Source organism: Papilio machaon, chromosome 25 (assembly GCF_912999745.1).
Source record: "Papilio machaon chromosome 25, ilPapMach1.1, whole genome shotgun sequence".
NCBI lineage: Eukaryota > Metazoa > Arthropoda > Insecta > Lepidoptera > Papilionidae > Papilio > Papilio machaon.
The window spans coordinates 3,507,820-3,523,710 of record NC_060010.1 but is presented as its reverse complement, the minus strand read 5'-3'; the positions used below and the strand labels follow the sequence as shown (position 1 = coordinate 3,523,710).

The 15,891-nt window shown below is 33.0% G+C and overlaps 1 protein-coding gene across 1 annotated transcript; it reads right to left on the bottom strand.

The window, feature by feature from the left end:
* Nucleotides 1-1,523: 1,523 nt before the first annotated feature.
* LOC106718298 (glucose dehydrogenase [FAD, quinone]) lies at nucleotides 1,524-6,834 on the bottom strand. The gene is made up of 4 exons (XM_014512348.2): nucleotides 6,030-6,834; nucleotides 4,403-4,560; nucleotides 3,978-4,092; nucleotides 1,524-2,897 (listed from the first exon to the last, which is right to left on the bottom strand). The coding sequence occupies exons 1-4, from the start codon at nucleotides 6,699-6,701 to the stop codon at nucleotides 1,566-1,568; spliced, it is 2,277 nt and encodes a 758-aa protein (XP_014367834.2). The 5' UTR covers nucleotides 6,702-6,834; the 3' UTR covers nucleotides 1,524-1,565.
* Between the last annotated feature and the right edge of the window lie 9,057 nt (nucleotides 6,835-15,891).

The window sequence follows — 15,891 nt, the reverse complement described above, 5'->3', positions numbered from 1 at the left end:
GTCAGTGGTGCATATTGGACTGATATCTGGGAGCATCGAGTTTATATCGTTTTATTATTACTCTCATATTAGTTTTACTATTTTTTAAAATTTTATATTTTTGATATAATATCGTACTTAATATTTGTATATTATACGTTCTGTCTTGAAAATAAAATAGATATTAATAGAACTTTTAAATATTACTATAGATTTATTTGTAACAAAATTTTACCAACTCGATTAAAAACTACTGATGATAACATTATGTTTTTACAAAGTTGTTCTTATCGTCACATTCAAATGTCGGGACGTTCGTAGAATAAAGTGCTAAGTGACAGAGATTTTATTATCTTTGAGAAAAACAAGGATAACAATATATTTTGGTACGCATGTTTGTGCATTTGATGCTTGCTATTATTGGTATTAATTCACATTAAACAAAAAATACGTATGAATCGAATAATTCATATTTATATGATTATGCGAGCAGAAGACTTAGAATCTTCCTGATCCAAACGGAGTTAATAATTCATATTCAGACTTAGAATTTAAACGATATATTAAGATTTATAGATAAATTTTCCCACTAAACCTCCTTTCTTCGCAGCACAAAATGGATATAAACTCGCGAGGACGGAACCTATAAATCACTCACTAAGTGTTCTGTTACAGCTTAGACGTGGGAAACGATGATGTGGAAAAACATCGTTAGATACTGGAAACATTTTTAAATTATCTTAGATAATGTTACAATACTTCATTGTTAGTATAAATGAAACTTTCTTTTTCACAGTATGAGGTGGTAAGAAAGCATGCGGCTACCTAATTTCGCCACAATAGCGAAGTATCCACTGCCCATAGATAACCGTATTTGCAAATACGTTGCCTACCTTTTATCGACACAGAAGGGGACATTCAGAAAAAGGATATTTCGCCGTCCCATATTTTCCTTTATACGACAAATACACTTTCCCTTTCTATTTTTAGAAAAAGGTGGATAAGAGAAGAGGTCTAGAATTTGGCCTGCGATACGCACACGTATTGTGACCACCATCGCTACAACTACGAGACATAGAAGAATAAATAAAATAAACTTTAAAAAAATCCTTATTGTTTTATTAAAATAAAACGAGAGGAACAGAATTCAAAAGCATGTCAGTGAAAAAATATTTATTATAAACAAACATTCTCCATTCGAAATATCACTTATAAGAAAGTACAAAAGTAAGAAGTTTGTTATAACTACTATAATTATTTTATTTAAAATTAAGGTATTAAAAATTATAAAAAAACTCTTATATCCTGTGGCACATTATAATTTAAAATTATATTAATGGACATATCAATAAAATATCTGTTACTTCCAGGAAAACTATGTACTCGTTACTCAATTTAACTCCATCGTTGTTCCTTTGAAATCCTATTGTCCTTCTTTTCCAAAGGTTGAATTAAACAATTACATATATTCTATATAAACATATACATATGTTAGCTTCAAAAATAGCTGTAAATTAGCACGGCCATTTCTAAAATTTCTATTATCTCTACTATCTTATTCTAATATGGAGCATCAATTTCTTACTTCATTTTTCATATAACCATTCCTCTTTGATTATATCACTAGCTTTCTCAGCAATCATTATAGTTGGAGCATTAGTATTACCTCTGACGATTTTTGGCATAATGGAAGCATCAATAACTCTCAACTTATCTATCTCATAAACTTTTAGTCTATGATTTACAACTGCTTCTCGATCCCATACAGGACCCATTTTACAAGTACCCACTGGATGATATATAGTTGAAGTATAAAGCATTAGAAGACAAACAAAATATTCATCAGTTCCCCACAAGAATTGTTCGCAACCTTTAATTTGTGTTCTCTTAAATCTAGCACCGCTTCGCCTGAATGCTTCTGTATTTTCTAATTTTACTGCATACCTCATACCAGCAATAAGTGTTTTTATATCGTTTTTAGATGTGAAAAATCCTGAATAAATTAATGGTTGTCCAAAAACTGGATCTGTATGGTTCAGTAATATATAACCTCTGCTTTCGGGAGTTAATAATAAAGGTCTAGCAGCTAAGCCATTATAAAAAGATAAGGGTAAGATTCTCGAAGCTAAATAAGAAGTTGGATCATTATATATATCTTGAACGTTAACACCGTCAAAATGAAATTGTATGTCAGGCGCATTTTCCTTCGCGTATTCGGTTTTTATAAAAGCAATTCCATTTAAAGAACCCGTAGCAGCCAAGGGTCCACGTTTTGTACCATGTTGTTGTTTATATTTTGTAACTTCATCCAATAATTGGTTACCACTTACAAGGGTGGAGGTTTTATTTGATAATTCTATAATTAGTACGTCTGTTGTTACATGATCTTGTAGGTTACGACCTACTTGAAGATTAGCTAAGACCGGTATACGCAAACTTTCCAAGTGTTCCTTCGGGCCAATTCCTGATAGCATTAAAATTTTGGGAGAGTTAAGAGCTCCGGCACTTAAAATCACTTCCATTCGACTATAAACAGCCTGCGTAACTCCGTCCTTTATATAATAAACACCTGACGTACTTTTAGTAATAGGATCAATAATAAGTTTTGTTACGTGTGCATTAGTTATTACTGTCAAATTGGGTCGTTTCCCTCTAATCGGTCGTATAAATGCCGCATTAGTAGACATCCTTTCCCCATCTTTAGCTGTAGATTGTCCTATATCAGTTCCAATTTGATTTTCTGCATTAAAGTCTGTAACACCAAGTCCTGTTTCTTTGAAAGCTTGCACCAACATTAGTGTATTCAGATCTGTGTAAGGAAATCTCTCGACATTTAATGGGCCACTTGTTGAATGGTAGTGAATGTTATGAGCTTCAATGTCTTGGTTATTTTCTGATTTCTTGAAATAAGGCAATACCTGGAAAATTACAGAAATGATTAACGTATTTCCTATTCCCCAATATGTTAATATGTTAATATGAAGTATCACAGTTACTTCCCAACCAATGTATGACGTTTTATAAAACAATCTTAAATGTAATTTTAAAGAAAGAAAGAAACTCATTTAATACCACATAGATACAAGAGAAGAAAATCACAACACATACTCGTATATATGAAAATAATTTAAAGAGAAATGTGGTAAAAGTGGCCAACTCAGCGTATGCAGAGACGGACTAAACAGTCCCTGCGCTGGTATCCAATTGGCTCCTTTTAGTATACTTTTCTTAAGCTGTAATAATATTAGTTCATGTTGTTAGCCATGAGATTTTTCAAATTAATATCTATTTGGTTAGTTAAATGTGTAAAGCAAAACTTAACACCTTCAAAGGTGTTTTGTCCTGTTAGTTACAGTAGATGTACGCATGTTAATCGGATAACTTGAATGCATATAGTTTCTGCAACCAGACAATCTATGACAAGGGATTATATTAATTGAACGCTTGTATTTCACCAATAGGCAGATTGATAATACAGTATACCTATACATACGAGTAAGCTTTAGAGGCATGGTATATGGCAGATATTCTTTTATTTATTATTGGAAGTTTTATTAAGCTAGCCGCGTTGTAGAATACTCTGTAATCGGCGGTATTTTCAAAGAGTAACGACTTATAGGCCTCCACAATAGAACACACTACTCCCTTAAACACCGTGAAGAATCTGCCATTATTCTCTTGGCATTGCGGATGTTGATTGGCATCGGATCAATTAGCATTAGACGATCTGCTGCTCGTTTTCCCCCTTCTCCTATGTTAAAAAATAGCTACCAGCAATGGCTTTAACTGGGTGACAAAAATATGTACATAACCTTCCCTGAGAACCTCCCGTTTATTTGTAAAACCATTCTTAAATCTATTTCGTAGCTTAGGAGGAAGCTAAACAGAAACCACGAGAGATTTATTGAAAGATATTTTTAAACGATAAATATCATTGTACCTAATTAAGTATTTGAAAATTATTGCCATTAAAACAATAACTTCCAGATAAAACTTACATCCTGATAACTCCATCCGTAGTTTTCCATTTCCGCCCATGTATCATAATCTCTTTTGTTTCCTCTCATATAAACCATATAATTAATAGCACTTGAACCGCCCATCGATTTTCCTCTGAAAACCATGAATAACATAATTAGAAAAAAAAAACAAATATACACTATCCAATAAAAATCTAATTCTATTCAAGAAAAGCAATTTTCACAATCTAAGCTACGAATATGAACAGATATATTTTTAATGTAATCCAAATATCTTTTAAATTAAAAAAATGTTCAAAGCAATGTAAGTCAATAACTAATCAAAGTAACTTTTAATGTTAAAAAGTATTCCATATCTTCGATGTAAAAAATGATCTATATTTACTTACGTGTATAAATCTATATATAGAACATAATAGTGTCTCTATTTATTATATTTTTACCTGAACCAGGCGCAAGTTTGACCTCTCTGCGCTCGACATGTTAGTTCTTCTGGTTGCGTACGATACATCCAGTCAATACTTGAACTGCCTAATGTAGGTGCGAAACTTGGCACGCTCGTGACGTCAGGTTCTTCTGGCCCGGCTTCCAGTAACAATATCTTAAGAAAAATTAACATGAATTACCGCAAGACTGTATGCCATATGCCATACTAAGCATATCGAAGACGATTAAAGGAAATCTATATGAATAGTCCTTGTCTTAGTACCTTTAACAGTGAATTTCCTACGTCAAAATTCAAGTCTCTTTGAATTATTAGGTAACAATCTGTACTAATATTTATAAAGAGGAAAGATTTGTTTATTTGTTGGTTTATCTGAATTGAAAAGGCTCCGAAATTACTGAACCGATTTGAAAAATTCTTTTGCTGTTGCGAAGCTACACTCTCATATCTCTTAATATCTCAGAGTGATATAGGCTATATTTTTTTAATTTTGTCTGAAGAAAGTCAACTCTTAGTATTTAAATAAAGATATTTCAGTCAAGAAAACTAAGAAAGACTACACCATCTTAAGCGTTAGCTTATTCATTAATTGTAATCTGCCCTATTTTTCAAGGAGTGAAATTTGAAATCGGTTTAGTTGTTGGTTTGCGACAATTGGTTATCGGTGTTGAAATTTATTCAAAAATCGACTTTATCGACATGTAACTAAGTGTCAAAATAGTGCATTTATGATCTCTAAGCTATCGTTTCCCATAGGAACAACATTAATAATATAACTAGCGAAAAGGAAAATGTTCCCACGATACTGGAAGTATGTGCTCATAGCACAAAATGGAAAATTTAACATTGTTCTCAAGAACCATTACTTAGAATTCTCCCAAGACAAGAAAACCTATAAAAGAATTGTGCACAATAAAACAATAAGGTTAGTTATTATAGATTACTAAGTGAAAATGTTGGTAGATCTTTTGAACGGCTTATTCGTATTATGGTATCAGATTAATCTGTAATTTAAGATTCCTAATGCAAGAAATCATTTTTCATCTGCCTTTCTCTCATGTTGACTGTTTTTGAGGAATTAGATGAGATTCGATAATATTCTACGAGTATATTGGAGTTTCCTAGTCATATGTCAGATTTATTGGTTGAAACTTGTTAGCCTTCAAATTAAAAATATAAACCAATATAACAAAACCGATATTTTATAAATAATTATTCATGTATAAAACAGCCTATTGATAGTGAGATAAAAAAGCTTAGAAAAGACAAGCAATGTACGTGACAATAGATAGAAACTTAAGTTGCATGTTGTAATTGCCGCATTGTATGTTATTGTTTGCTATTAATTGGGTCATTTCATAATTTTCATAACCCTGTGGCGTGACTGGTTATGATAACATGTTGAGATTTCACTTATAATTCTAACAAAAACTTTCTGAACTCAATAACTATAATATAAAAAACATAAAATTCTTAGCTACAGTTTAGAGTGAAAACGTTTCTATCGAAGGTTGTGAAACAGAATAGCTCTGGTTTGATTCTTGTTATTAGATTTTAAAACAAACAAAAGAATTCTAAATAATGCAGAAAAGGCTCAGAAGTAGAATCAAAGAAAACGAAATTACCTTCCATTTTTTAACTTCAGATAATCGATTAGCAACTACACATCCCGCTGATCCCGCGCCTACAATTATAAAATCGTATTCTTCGGCAGTGTTCCTTTTTCTTCTTCTTTTCTTTTCCTTCGTTTCTTGTAGTAGCACTTTGTTTGAATAATCTGATTCACTGTCGTAACCATGATGTTCGTTGTAGCCTTGTATTCCTATATAATACGGTCCAAAGGGATTGGCAAAAGATTTTGACTCATACTCGAATTCTTGTCCTGTATAAAAATCTGCCGTCGTGTAACTTTGAGTCCCAGTGTACGGTTGTTCAGCGTTGTAATTTTTAGTATATTCCTGTTTATACCCATACAAATTTGAATCCATTCCTGCTCCACTTCTTGGTGTTTCTGCTCCGAAATTATTGGCAAATGTATCCTGTCCTGGTTTAGTGACTCCTAAATTGAACTCTCCTTTTGCGTGTGCATCGAAAGCGTAGCCATTAAGGTAACCATCTTGTTGATATTTTGCAAAAGGATTGGTTTGAATATTGTACTTTGAGTCAATTGATTTTCCAAACAGTCGAGCAACTAGTGCCAAAAACATGAAGCCAGCTTCGGAACATTGTCGAATAGGCGCCGTTGATTCTCCGCAGATGTTGCTTATATCGGGAGGTGTCCAGATCTGGTTGGCCATTTTATAATCTCCACTTTTTAATTTGTTACAGCATTATTATTCCTGCCGTTGTCTATACCGCACTAGCACTCGCGTAAGAATGGTGCTCTGTATATTTCTCACAGGGCGACCTCTTTGCTGCCTTAATGCAGCGCTTGTTATGAAGCAATTGACATTGATTTTATCATACTTGATTTATATCATCATTGCGCGAGATAAAGATGGAATTTTCACAATAACTTTATAAAAATAAACTTCAACATTTATGCGAACTGTAGTAACTATAATAATAACTTTCTCATAATATTTTCAAACAAATATGTATGTTTTGTTTTTGTATCACTATTGAAATAAAAATAGTAAGTTCCTAAACGGTTTCTATTTTTAACTTATATAATCTGGATTATTATTTTAGAAGAAATTATAGAAATTAAATTAATTTTTTGATTCAATAACGGCTGACATTGATATTGTTTTTGCTGAAACAAAATGAAGGTAACTTTTTCGTGTGGTTGTTTTAACCTCCATTTTACCATGGCTTTTGATTTGGTGTCAGATCCTATTTTAAAGACAGGCGTCTCCAAATATCCAATAGAATATCACATGCTATTGTTTATAAATAAATTAAACATGCTTGTGATTAGAATATTGTTACTCTTTACTCTTCAATGACTGTCAACACTTCCGTTTATCAATCGAACATTGCGGATATTATTGAATACCGGTAGTTACAATAATGGGGTGCTCTGTTAAGCGTGCTTTGCCTTATTGTACTGTGGTCGGTCAGTCATCACAAAAAAACTCGGTAAGAAATCATACGTTCATATTTCGCTTGCAGGAAAGATGCAAAGACGCGTCGCGTGGGTGTGTTCGAAGAATCGAAACTGGTGCTGTAAGTTATGAAACTATGCGAAATAGAGAGCGAATTTCGACACAAATTTGATCGAATGTAAACATGCCTTCACGCTCAATTGTTAGTTTCGCGTATAATTCTTGCAGTTGCAGAAAAGAAAATTCCAATAAAATCAGACCCGTTTTACGTCATGGCGTATACAACTCAATAATTTGTTTCTATTTTAACCACAGTGGCTCGGCCACTTAGAAAGAATGGATGATGTTCGTGTTGTCAAACGCGCATACATGGGACGACCGAGTGGTCTTCGCCCAGTTGGCCGTCCCAGGTATCGCTGGATGGATGAGGTGGATAAAGATCTTCGGGAGCTACAGATCAGCTACTGGGTCGGGACGGCACGGGATCGGAGAAAGTGGAGACTTTTGTTGTCGAGGGTCAAGAGCCACTTCGGGTCACTGCGTCGCCCTAGTTAATTAGTTATATTTTAACCAATAGCTCACCTAGTATTTTTGTTTACCTAACAGTTCCTTCATTTTTTGCTTGCTATTTATATTCAACAAGCGTACATACTAATGTTATCATGAAAACAACGCATTGCAGTCGCATGGCCACATGTTCCCGCATAATACCCGGTTGTATATCATTTTTACGATCCCCTTAGTACTTAGTGGGTGTTAGCGGATCCTTGTATATATTAACTCCATAATTACATTTGTATACTAATGCTGCACGATGTATCTTGCTGATGATTTACTAACGCGTTAATGGAGAATTAGTTTTGACCTGCAGAATTTATAATAAGAGATCTTAAAATATTTTATTATTACTGTAGTACTCCACTTGTATAAACACTTATTGTTATCCCTTTTATTTTCCTTGAAAAGTACGTATTAATACGACTGCAGTGGAGTTCTACGGTGCTTATAACAAATCTTAAAAAAAATCGAATAAGAAAACAAGGTGCAAACGTAAAGAAATCTAGGCATTTGTGAAGGAAGGTTTTTGAATTAAAACACTTTCTTAATAAAATTCCAAATTCGAAATCTTAGATGTTTGTAATAAGGTGTCTCCAGAATAGTCCAGTCATTTAAGCTTAAATTAGGTAAGAATCTCGGAATTCGAGATACCCAGCTGTAAGTCTGTAAATACTTGTATATTGACACCCTAAATGTTGTCTCAAAACCTACATATGGTAGGGTGTAAGCAACCATTAAATTTCAAGGTCAAAGGTCACAAAAATCGGGTTTTCGCGCTTTTTTTGGAAATATCTCATTTCCTATGGGTTTTTGCTATTTGTATTTCTTTTCAATATTGTAGAATACAAAATTCTCTACAAATTTTGTTCAAGAATTTTTTTTATACGGTGAACCGTTTGCGAGATAGAGGGCGGAGAGCGCGCGGTCATAGCATCACTTCAGCCTCCGGTCGAAAACGCGCCATATAGTTGATGAACTATCAATAAATCAATTATTATAAATATTTGTCAAATTAATTAATTACTGACAAATTTGTATGAACTAGCTGCAGCATTTGAGGAAGAAAATTGTTCGGCCCAGAAATTATTAGAGAGTGGAACTCAAACCTTATTAGCAGTCTATAATGCTCCGAAATCTGTAAAAAGTCTCGATCATCTTCGTTACATGCATTACGTCAAGTCTACAAAACTTAATAAACCTGTGCAGCTTTCAAATATTCCACCAACAAGTGCAGCTACTCATCAACATTTCAACCGTGTATACTTATTATCAAGTTCAAACTTGGTTAGGACATGATTTGGAACCCCAGGTATGGGGTTGGGCAATGCGAAACGATTTTCTGGAGCCTATCATGACAATTTTACCACCTGCTCCAGAAGATTTGCTAAATACAATTTTCTGCAACTGCAAGAGTGGCTGTGGTTCGCGATGCGGATGCAGGAAAGCGGGCTTGCAATGCTCTTTAACTTGTGGCCAATGTAATGGGCAAGCTTGTCTCAATGCTATACCATATCAGAGCGACATATAATTCCTATATTTTCATTAACAATTCTGCAATTACAAGGGCAGGTAAGTGTTGTTAAATAAATTAATACCGAATAAAAAGTGGCTAAGTTAGGAAAAAATGATAAAGTAGAATATAATAGTTAATAAAAAATCTACAAATATTTATAATAATTGATTTATTGATAGTTCATCAACTATATGGCGCGTTTTCGACCGGAGGCTGAAGTGATGCTATGACCGCGCGCTCTCCGCCCTCTATCTCGAAAACGGTACACCGTATAAAAAAAAATTTTTAACAAAATTTGTAGAGAATTTTGTATTCTACAATATTGATAAGAAATACGATTATCAAAAAACTCATAGGAAATGAGATATTTCCAAAAAAAGCGCAAAAAGGCGATTTTTGTGACCTTTGACCTTGAAATTTAATGGTTGCTTACACCCTACCATATGTAGGTTTTGAGACAACATTTAGGGTGTCAATATACAAGTATTTACAGACTTACAGCTGGGTATCTCGAATTCCGAGGTGAACTTACTAAAATGACTGGACTAGAACGGCTCAACGGATCTCGATGAAATTTGGCGTAGACGTAGAACATAGTCTGGAAGAACACGCTACTTATTATGTTTTTTTTTTTTTTTTTAATTCCGCGCGGATGTAGTCACAGGTAGAAACTAATTATCAAATAAAATTAAATATGACTTGTAAGATTCTGTACAACGTTAATTAACGTAACTTAAATATAAAAATGATGTATCCGATTAACAAGTATAACGTTACCTATTCGAATTTCAGTAGTGATAAAACTTTGAAGACAATGATAAAATAACCGTAAAAAATGTCACGTATGTTTATTGGTTTTGTGAGTAAAATAAAAAAGCAATTGTTTAAACAGGTATTACAACATTGCAAAACAAATAAACTTAAATAGATAATTGAGGCGGGGACAAATTTCAAGGTCAGCGGTCTAGAAATCTTATTAATAGTATTGGAAAGAAGTCAAGGTCAGCACAAGAATAGTACCACGCAAACTTTCTGCTGGACACTGAACCAGTTACTGTTTGTTTCCATTACCGAAAAATGTTTTAAAATATATCACGCCTCTCATTTGCTTTGTTTTTTTTTGGGTAAACTTTCGCTACATATCAACAATTTAAAATGTCAACCTTAGCGGTTATATATGTGAAAAATAAAATGTATACAGAATGTAGTTACAATCATGTAAGGTTTAGGATTATTAAATCATTAAAAAAACGAAAGACGTTTACACAGGTCATAAGAAAATCAGTTAATCATAGCGTAGAAGTGCTATTCTACAATAATATTAATCCTATCAAAAAATTGTTACGATATAAGTCATTATTCCAACGGTCGCTTTTTTAATGTGCGTTAAAAAGCGATCAAATAGAATAAATGTATCTATTATATTATCTATTCATACGGCAGCGCTTTTAAAACGGACGTTTATTTATCACGCTGTGTGGTATTTTGAACGCTGGCCGAACAGAAGAACAGCGATTTTAAAACGTTCGTCGCTCGAGAGCCGCCAACGCCGAGGTTTAACGCGGCGTTAAAAAAGCGCTTGTGCGAATGAGCGCAAAAATTTTCTTTTTAAGCAAAATCTTCCTTAGTTACTTAATTTCAATTAAAATATAACTATATCTTGCGGTGCTCGGGATTTATCCATCTTCTATAATTTAAAATAGTGCAACAGTTGTGCAAATAACGGTCGTTGTCAACAAAAACCGTTTCGTTACAACGTATTGCGTTTTGAAATATTTGCACACAACATTTTTTTTTAAGAGTTAACGTATTTTCTGCAAAAAAGGTATTAAGTAAATTGACTTTATTTGATTTCGGCAATTTCTGCTAAAAGTGAAAGATAGACTCGTAGATTTTCAATGATTACGTGCATATTATTGCTACGTTTTTTTCTATTATTTGCAACAACCAAGTTAATCAAGACAGCAATTTATTTGGCACGTGAATAATCAGCGTTTTTATTCTACTCCTCTTTATTTTACTTTCGAACTCAACGACTTTTCATAATGTTTATTAGAATTACGATGAAAAAGAGAGAATTCAAAGTTTCAATTAGTGCGAAATGCTTTAACATCTTTTATCAAGTTTTATGTAGTATTAAACATTATCGGATTTATTGGTACGTTGCCTTTTGAATGAAAGAGTGTTATCATACTTGAAATCGGGAGGGGAAGTGGATTTGACAGAAGAGGGGACGCATAGGAATGGGAAATATTATATTTCTGTGCTTCCTCCGCCAATTAAAGGTACGTAACGTATCTGCAATTGCCTACGTTTTTTGGCATCGGTCGCTTCACCATTCTGGTGGCCACTTGCTAGTTTGTTACATTATAGTAAAAAAAATCTATAAACAAAGAGAAATAAATAAAAGTGATGTTTATAAATGTCAATTGCAATATTTCATATATTCGAACACCGTTACATATAAGTAAATTGTCAACTATATAACTGAAAATAATTTTATGTGTTGTTTGAAGGCAAAAATACTTAAACAATGTTTGAAGGTTAAAAAAGTTCAAGACTTAGTGCTATAGCTGAGAACGTATTGCAAGGCGTTGGAGCGTAAAATCGGAAGTACAGTTATTAAATCGATTCGCTCTTCATACCGCACATGGATTGCGGTGAGAATTCCTTACAATTTATAAGCGATAGCGAGTTTATAAACATATTTAAAAAATAATCATCTTGTATATCGACTGAGTTATTGGATATTTACGAAGATATACGTATTTGCCATTCCATTGTGCCATCCAGTATCCTACGTGATTTGATGATTTTTTTATTTAATTTTGAATCAATTCGGATTTTTTTCCGGAATGCCTTCATGAAGTTAGATTTACCGTGTACTGATTTTTGAAATATTTTTATTTTCTTTGCCCATTTTCAAACATGTTCTCTTAATCTCATAATTAAAAAAAAATCTAACTATACGATAAATCAGACGATGACTTCTGTAAGAGATCACTTTAAAAATTATAATTTTATTGGTAGTTTTGTACAATTGTATATTATCTATTTAATCGGCTCACTTTTTTTTGTAACGGTATAGCACTTATATTTTCTTATTTTATGGACAAATTACATACAGTGGATTAATAATATCTTGTTCCCATTTGTAAGATTTTTTTAATTAGATTAGATTAATAAATAAATAAATATATTATTTTAACAGTGTACGTCGTATCTTGTAGCTTGAACCATACGATATACAGCCTGTTCACTTTTCCATTCAGTGCCTGAGTTGCGTAATGGACGCGCTCTCGATTGCATTGGATTCTGCTTTTCGAATTGTTTGAAGCATGAGATAAATATAGCTTTGGTTCGGCTTGCAATACATCACATAATTGGATATTGATGAATGTTACAAAGATCATTGTGTGACTGAAGTAGTTAATTAAAAATATTGGAACTATTTTCTTTGTCAAGTATATTAAGTACTAAGTGGAAATATATGACCTATACTTTTTGAACTTGTAAAATTATTATTTGATTGCACAATTAACCTTAATTTTTTTTTAATAGGAGAATCGGGCAAACGAAGAGCAGACCGCCTAAAGTTATTTGATCCGACACCCATGGATATCCGCAACGCCAGAGGAATCGCAAATGTGTTGCCGTTCTGATTATTACGTTTTAGGTTTGTTTTACATTGAGATTGATCATACTACATCAAATCATGCGCGTATGACTTTCAGTTTGAACTTTTACATATCTCAACCCATTGGATGAAGACAGGTATATCTCTCATTGTATCTTGTTAGAGATGTTACTATTTTCTCACGGATAGGTCGATTTCTGCCTTTTAAAAACCTAGTTCGGATATTTTCTTAAACATGAAATCGATTAAGAAGGTAATTTAAATAATAATTATGAAATAAATGTAAAAAAAAATTGTAATTTTGAATACATAAATAATGAGGGTCACTAGGGTTCTCTTCAAACCCAATCGGTCCGCATTGCGGTGAAATAGCTAAAAGTAATAAAACGTTTACACGGCCGCTTGATTGTTAAATATTTTATGAGCGAAAAAGATTTAGGCTTGGTTTTAACATGACAGCGGAATCTGAATACTACTGGTGAAAAATCTTTAAATCCTCTTATCTAACTTTTGAACTGTTTCCATTTAGTGTTTATGGACGGAGTGTAATCTATATTAAATGAATCTAGATTTAACTTAGTATTTACAACAAATCATCATCCTTTATTTAACTTACAAGGTACATATTAAAAAAGAAGCAGTTTTCCGCGACCACGCCAGAAATTTATAAAAAATCTTACTAATATTCTAAATGCGAATGTTTAGATGAACGAATCTATGTTTGTTTGAAGGTATATCCGGAACGGCTCAACGGATCTTGATGAAATTTGACACAGATGTTGAAAATAGTCTGGAAGAATACATAGGCTACTTATTAGTTTGTTTTTTTTTTTAATTTCGCGCTAGCGCTAGCTAGCGAGTCGGGGGAGACAGCTAGTCCAGTAATAAATATAGACTACGTCACCCGGGGTTAGTGGAGCTTCCCAACATCGAAAGAATTTTTTAAATCAATTCAGAAGTTTCTGTACCGATTCAATGTAAACAAACAATCAAATCTTTTCTCCTTTAAATATTAGTATCTATGAAAGTATTACTGCGAAGGAAAACGAAAAAAGTTTTACGTATTAAACTTGTAGATGGATTGTGTGAAAGAAGATATGCGTAAGAAGGGAGCTAATGACATATGACAGCTGATAGAGATGAATGGAAGAGCAGTATACACATACTGTAATGACTCTCGGTACGGAAAATTTAAAAAAAAAGGAAGAGGAAGGAAAGGAAAGGGCTGCGTAGGGTGATGATGATGATGATGATGAACGTAATCGCTTATAGGATATAAATTCAGTTCAAATAGTTAGCTAATCAGAATTTTTTTTTTCATAGATCATTTTTGCTAATTAAGTAAAAATGAAAAGAGAAAAGAGCGTATATCCTTAAAGGCCGGCAACGCATTTGCGATTCCTCTGGCGTTGCGGATGTCCATGGGCGTCGGATCAAATAACTTTCGGTCCGTTGCTCGTTTGCCCCCTTCTCCTATAAAAAAAGTACCGGAAAATATGATTTAATTACTATCCAAATTTGTTTTTTTTTTAATTCTCAGTCATAAACTTTACTTTCTATAATTAGAAATTATATTTTAATAAATTTAGCTAATGGTGATAAAACCATTTTTTTTGGTATTATTTAATGAATCTAATACAATATTGAGTATTTTAAAATTTTTAAGATAAATTTTTAAATTAACAATTACCTTCCTATAACGATAAATATATTAACTCTGCGTTTGATAGTTATTTGAGTTGAAAACCTAATATACAAGCATTAGATGTTCTAACATCTGTCACAGGAGGCCACATGGCGAGAGATAAATTGCTTTTAAACGACACACAGTATTATACATGAAATCTGTTTTGATATTCTTTGGAGCGGCTCTATACGTATTTGTAGGTCTACAATATCATTATATTGTTCAATTGAATTTATTGCGACAGATAACTAAGTATTTTAAGAGGATAACTCCCTTTTTATAAATGACTATGTTATTAATACTTTTTACACGTTGCAGGAATGGACGGCGCATTACAACAACCACACAGAAAACAGGTTGTGAAGTGGAAGTAATTCCGTGTTTTGTATGATGAATGTGCGTGCCTGAGGGCTAATTTTAGTTCTCTTCCCATTGCCACTCTTTTCTTATTAGTGGATTTAGCGGAGAAGGATGAGGATATCTCCCTCTGTGCCTCTTCTCCACTGTCAATTAAAAGTACGCATCTCATCTGCAAATACGGATGTCTATAGGCAGCGGTCACTACACTATTTTAGTAAATTCAAGTGGCCGATTTCGGGCAAAAACTTTCTCTGTAATTTAAAAAAACAATACAGTGATAGCAGTTACCCGCGACTTTATCTGCGCGAAATTAAAAGAATCTAGTAATAAATATAGGCTATGTCATCCGGGGGTAGTTTAGCATCCCAAGAGTGAAAAAAAAATTATAGTGCTTCAAAAGTTTCGAAGCCTATGAAATGCAAACAAACAATCAAATCTTTTCTCTTTATATTATTAGAATAGATCATAACAATATACTAATAATGTAAGCATAACGTACTTGACGTTATGCTTTATCGCAGAATGTTATTTTCTAAATTGCCACAATCAATGTCTAACCAAATGACTTATTAAGTTTAAGATTCCAGACAAAATTATTCCATATTCGCTTGGGGCCAATCTTAAAGGCCAAGGGTTTGCCTTGAGCGTCCAATTATTTTAATGGAAATAAATCGTTTAAATTTTT

Bases quoted from the DNA above. Each gene is read 5' to 3' on its own strand.
- LOC106718298 (XM_014512348.2), bottom strand. From the start codon at position 6,701: ATGGCCAACCAGATCTGGACACCTCCCGATATAAGCAACATCTGCGGA. The intron at 4,561-6,029 runs GTAATTTCGTTT...ATTTTTCTTAAG, and splicing joins CTGAAGTTAAAAAATGGAAG to ATATTGTTACTGGAAGCCGG. The intron at 4,093-4,402 runs GTAAAAATATAA...CATGGTTTTCAG, and splicing joins CAAACTTGCGCCTGGTTCAG to AGGAAAATCGATGGGCGGTT.